The sequence below is a fragment of the Pteropus vampyrus genome, unplaced genomic scaffold (assembly GCF_000151845.1).
Source record: "Pteropus vampyrus isolate Shadow unplaced genomic scaffold, Pvam_2.0 Scaffold221, whole genome shotgun sequence".
NCBI classification, from domain to species: Eukaryota; Metazoa; Chordata; class Mammalia; order Chiroptera; family Pteropodidae; genus Pteropus; species Pteropus vampyrus.
The window spans coordinates 1677596-1683494 of record NW_011889002.1 but is presented as its reverse complement, the minus strand read 5'-3'; the positions used below and the strand labels follow the sequence as shown (position 1 = coordinate 1683494).

Sequence of the window (5899 nt, the reverse complement as noted above, 5' to 3'; positions counted from 1 at the left end):
AGTAACATTTCTTCAGTCATACCATCATAGTTCAAGTGCTCAATAGCTGGTTACCATTTTTGTACAGCACAGATATAGAACATTTTCAACATTGCAGAAATTCTATTGGACAGCTCTGCAGTAGGATATATGTATGTGTGTGTATATATATCACTGCTTGAAAAGGCACTTAGAAATATACACCAAATAAGTGGTTATCTCTGGAGAAAGGAATTCATTTTTTTATTTCATACCCTTCTGTATTCACTTTTTATTCTATATTCTTCTGTATTCTTTTTCTATTTTTATGACTACATATTTTTTATTATTTTTGTTTGAAATGTTTTTCACTTTGGTTTTAAAATGCGTTTTATTTTAAAAAATGGTGCAGAAGATGTCCTTTGAGTTATTTTCCTTAGTATTTCTATCAGTTTCCATTTGTCTAGTAGAGGCAATATTTCTTTAGCAAAACAGAACTGATAGCTTCTCAAAAACTTTGGCATTTGATAATTAATCAAGTAATTATGATACTAGTAACATGACACTTTTTTCTAAATTCTATCTTGATTTAAAAAAATGAATAAAGCAAGCAACTATAAAATAACTTATTCTCAACTGAAATTTTAAAATAGTTGTACCCAATTTAACTGAAATCGATCTTCCATTATATCCTCTTCCCTATCATTCTAAAAACTCTCCCCAACATCCCCAAAAGTGAAAGTTTAATTATTTTTCAGTGGATGGACATTTTTTTAGACAGGTATATGTATATCTATAAATGTGCTTATTTGTATTTTTCTAAATGCTAGAATTACCTTGTTAAACATGCTCTTTAGTGGATATTAACCAATCATCAAATAAATATACACAACAACCCCAAAGGTGGAAAACAATATATTAATTTATTTTCAAGAAAACAACATGAAACATCATCAAAAACAAAGACTGATTCAGTAGTTTTAGGGCATTCCATGGACTAGCAGAAACCCACTAGGCCAAACACTACTCTCTTCCAATATTAAAATATTTAAGATATAGGAGAGATGACAAGCAACAGACATGTAAACATCTTCTATTCCAAAAAGCTTCTCATTCTAAGTGAGAAAGATCCAGTGTAAAAACATTTCTTCTTTTCATGCAGCATCATTTAAATAAGTTGAAAAATGACAATTTTTAGACTCTGCCATTAGCTCTTGGTGTATTTCCTACCCCTCAGCTCTTTACCATTTAATACAATTCCACCTTTTCTAGTAGCAGGAAAAAAAAAAAAGCTTTATTTCATAGTTATTCCCTTTAAATATGATTAACATTCAACGGGTACAACAATTACAGGAAAAAAATTGTGTTAATTAAATGTATCATTAGTTGTAGTAATTGTTTTTCATCAGAATAAATAAATATTAAGGACTTCAATGGATTAGATGAATACAAAAGTAGACTTCACATTTTTCTGAGGTGACAGGACCTTTTCTCAATATTAACACCGAGACCATTCTTAAAACCTACCTTCTCTGGCATACTAAATATGGCCTTATTTCACCTTCTCTAATATTCTGCCTCGGGAAATGAAATAAGACCAGTAAGAGAATCCCAATTGTCAGAGAACTTGTTTCCTACTGCTTAGTAACAACTTCTCCAAGCCTCACTTACTTCACCTGCAAGACAAACAGGGACAATAAATGAAAACCTCAAAGGAATGTTGAGAGGTTTGAATGCAGTGAGCTAGCAGAATACCTTGACAGAGCTTTAGTTTATGTCACCTCTTTATCTTCTCTCTTTTAAATAACCTCTGATTTAAACTTCAAGTTGTAATTTGGAAGACCCTTGGTCCCATAGCACAATCTACACCCCTGCAGATGAACATATTAAAATGCAACCATCCTCTAAAGTTCCCTAGAGCAGCCTCTCCAACATTAACATTATTATCAAGATTTTTAGAGTGAAAGACCTTCTGACTTACTTTTCCTGCTTGTCTCAGCATGTCTGGCATATAATAGGTACTCAAGAAATATTTATTGACTGCATGCTGAACGAATTGCATGAGTGAACAGACAAGGGATAAATGACAGAGATGCTTATTGAAAGCTCTTAAACATCTAGGCATTCTTATCAGCACCAGGCATTATAAAGCCATTCAGAGAACATCATAGAGTTGTTAAAAGCCTCACAGGTTAAAATTTGATCTCCATTTTTTACTTTGGTGAGAGTGGTGACAAAAGAGGAAAGTGATTCATTCTGAGGTGTTAGAGATTTGAGACTAGATCCATGCAATACCACCTCTCTTCTAAGAATGTCTTCATTCTGCAAGAACTTTTCAGTGTTCTCAATGACAAATGATGGAAAAGGGACCAGAGCACATTCTGACACAATCGAGAAATGTTGTGTTATCCAGGGGTTCCTTTTACTGAAGCAGCAAGCAGTGTTGTTGTCTTAGCTCACATCTTGCCTCCTGTTAATGAATTTATATTCTATACAGAATGTCAGACAAGTAAACCGAAAATGCTAGTGTTAAATCTCAGGAAAAAGATGTAGTTCTCAGTTTCAGTAGCTCAAGTTTTAAAGAAGCTTGATGAGTTGTGCGGTTGAACAAATAAGAATGGTGTCCTTTAATATATGGCTATAGATCTGTTATAAAAGATTCCCTCTTTCAAAGAAACCGTTCTCATTTTCCTAAATCATATTATCTAAAATTCTCCTTTTCATTAGAACATTTATATATCATGAGCATCTGGTGCAAAGATCTGATGACATTGATCAGAACAAGACTGACAAAGAGGTGAACATCAAGAAATGGCCAGAGTGGCCAAAGTGCCAGGATCGCTCTGTGAAGCCATCCTGTTAGTGTATTTCACAGTGTCTAATGGATATTGTAACATATAACAGTGTAGCCATGTCCTGAAGCCATAACCTCAGTCATGAAACTGTTAACCAAGGCAAAGTTCTCTCACAAAGAAAGACTCGTCTTTCCAACTGCAAGTTCCCTTCAGTCATGAGTCGCAGTAGATCAAAAATACCAGCTGGGCTGAATTGCAGTTTCACTCTGATTTAGGGTTCTTTCTCGAAGTCTCAGTTCTAGGCATTCCACAGTAAGAGGGTATGTAGTAAGCTCAAACTTGTTAGCAAAAAGGCTTGGTGAATTAATCAACCACTTTAAGTCTCCGTTTCCATAGATACAAATGCCATGTACATAGTGGCCTGCAAAGGAGAGAACAAAAAATAGTCAAAACATGCTGTTCTCAAAAGTCAGGGGTGAACTTGCACAGTGGTAGAGTTTACGGCCTGATTACTGAGTAGCTACTGTGCCAAGTGCTATGGGATTCTAATAAAATACGATTGTATAGACCCAGCCCACAAGGAAGTTAAACTCTTTATAGAAAGACAAAGGGTACAAATATGCATTTGAAAAAAAATGAGAGTAAAACAATAAAAAGCAAAAACACAGTAGGCATCAATGAAGCAATTCCTGTATTATCAAATGAGAGTTATGGATGGGAAGTTCTAGAAGTGTACAAATGGGAGAGGTCCTTATGGGTTGCACTGGTCGGTCTTCTTCCCTGAGCTGCAGCCTAGTCTATTCAACTGCCTACTTTATATCTCCACTTAGATGAGTAATAAATCTAACCAATATAACATGTTAGGACTGAACTCCTTAATCCTCTCCAAGTCTTCCCCATTGTAATCAACGGCAATTCCATTCTTTGGTGCCCTGGGCACTTCTCTCCTCTTTTCTACATACCACATCCAATCTGTCAGCAATTGTGTAAGCTCAGCCTTCAAAATATTAATAGAATTTGACCATTTTTCACCACCTCCACTACTACCATCCTGGTCCAAGCTCTCTCCATCTCCTTGTCTGAGTTGATGCAATAATTACTGGTTTCCACTGCCTCTACCTTTGCCTGTTAGTTATATTCTCAGCACAACAGCCAGAGTAATTGTTTCAAATGTAAGCAGAACATGTCTCCTCTGCTCAGAACCCTCTAATGGCTTCTCATCTCATGTAAAGTAAAAGCCCAAATCCTAGCAATGGGATTTGAGTCTCTTCAGAGTCTGGCCCCTTGTAACCTGGACTTACCGCCCACCACATACTCATTCACTTATAACCCTTAATGACCGTTTTTTATTCGTTTCATCCATGCTGGCCTCCTTGCCGGTCCCAAGCACACCTGGAATGTTCTACTTGAGAATCCATGTTCGTTCTTCCTTCCCAGTACCGGCCTCTTCCACCAGTCATCCTCAAGGCTCCCTCTCAAACCACCTCAGGTCTCTTTCAGCTTCTTAATGAGGCCTACTTGGACCTCCTTGCTTCCCTGCTTCATTTTTCTTTTGGCTCTTATTGCCAATTGATGTGTGTGTGTGTGTGTGTATCCTGATATATATCAGTGCCATAAAGGAAAATATTTTGTCTTTCTTTTCAGACAACTGTTTATTGTCTTTCTCCTCAGATTAGAATATAAGCTCTAGAAGAGCTAAATTTTGAGACCATATTGTTCACTTCTGTGTCCCCTGCATTTGGAATAGTGCCTGGTAAATATTAGGTATTAAATGAATAATTGTTGAATAAAAGGATGCAGAAAGACAAATGAAGATTTAGTGGATGAATAGAGTTAGCTGCCTTCAGTTGGGGAGAATGCCTCTAGAAAAACAGCAGGAATGGGATTTTTCTGCCAGAATAGGGAATTTTATTGGGAAATAGGCTAGAAGCAAGAATGGTAGGAAGTTAGAACTCTTTTTAAGAGATTGCTTGGCATATAGTTGAGCCATTGTGAATAACTGACTTAAAACATACTAAAGGGTTGGGACTTTTTTATCCCATAATTATAGAAAGTCTTTGAAGATTTTTGAATAGAAGAATCAAATGACAAAATTGATTTTAGCAAGATTAATGTTGTAGAACTTTGCAGGGTACATTAGAAATCAATAAAGAGACTACAGTAATAATGTAATGTAAACCAGAGAGCTCGTTCGAAATTAATGATTGCTATGAATGGGAAAGAAAGGATACTGAGACAGAGTACAGAAAGATTGACAGGATTGGATGATTAATTCAACATAGCTGAGAGGAAGTACAATAAAGAGTGAAACCACTGAGGAAAGAAGCCAGAGTTATGAGAAGTTAAAGAATAACTGAGTTAGAAGTTTAAGACTAACTTGGTGGTGAATGCATAGGCAGCATGCCCATCTTCAAGAAAATGGAAGTGATCAGGCGAGAATATTTCAGTCTGGATCAAACAGAGGTTGCACAGACAACTTGGTCTTTGGGATAGAGGTAACAAATACATCCTCGCAGAGAGAAGGAAAAGAACTAGCAAAAGGGAAGACACTGAAAATGCAAGAGAGTAAGGGGATAATTTAGGGGGACCCACACATAACTGAGATCACAGATGGTAGTCTTGGTTGTGAGGATGGGTAACATTCCTTCTGAAACAGGAAGGAACAATGAGAAAATGTATCCGAAATACTCTAAGATGAAGGAAAGGATGACATGAAAAAGGAATTGACTAGGACATTTTGATCAAATGTCTTGAAAGTTCTTTCTAGGGTTGAAATTATCATCTTTTGAGAGTGAAAAGGCTGTTTCAGCATTAGGTTAATAGCTTAAAGATGAGCAGGAAAGCTGAAAAGGTATATGCTGGGAAGGGCACCAGGAAAATAATGAGATAAATTAAAGAATAAATAGGCATCCAGGAGCATCTAGCTGAAATTAGATGGCAAGTCCCTATAGCAGATGGTTTTAGGACTGGTCTGTAATCACTCTCCAGCATTATTCTTCTTGGGAAACACAAATGGCAAAAAGCAGATGGTGGTAATGATTAAGCGTAAGGATCAGCCTTGTAGGGTCAAATGACAAGGGAATCTAAAATGTTAGTTAAAACATTATGGAATGGCTGATAGGGTACACAGACTGGACAAGGAATCC

At 36.5% G+C, this 5899-nt stretch overlaps 1 protein-coding gene across 2 annotated transcripts in view; it reads right to left on the bottom strand.

Moving 5' to 3' along the window:
- Window positions 1-862: 862 nt before the first annotated feature.
- The window catches only part of LOC105300842 (N-acetyllactosaminide beta-1,6-N-acetylglucosaminyl-transferase), an 82873-nt gene continuing 77836 nt past the window's right edge, over window positions 863-5899 (bottom strand). For both annotated transcript variants that reach the window (XM_011373225.2, XM_011373226.2), the window contains exon 3: window positions 863-3174. In XM_011373225.2, the coding sequence (XP_011371527.1) occupies window positions 2984-3174 (191 nt within the window). In that variant the 3' untranslated portion in view covers window positions 863-2983. The remainder of the gene's footprint in view (window positions 3175-5899) is intronic.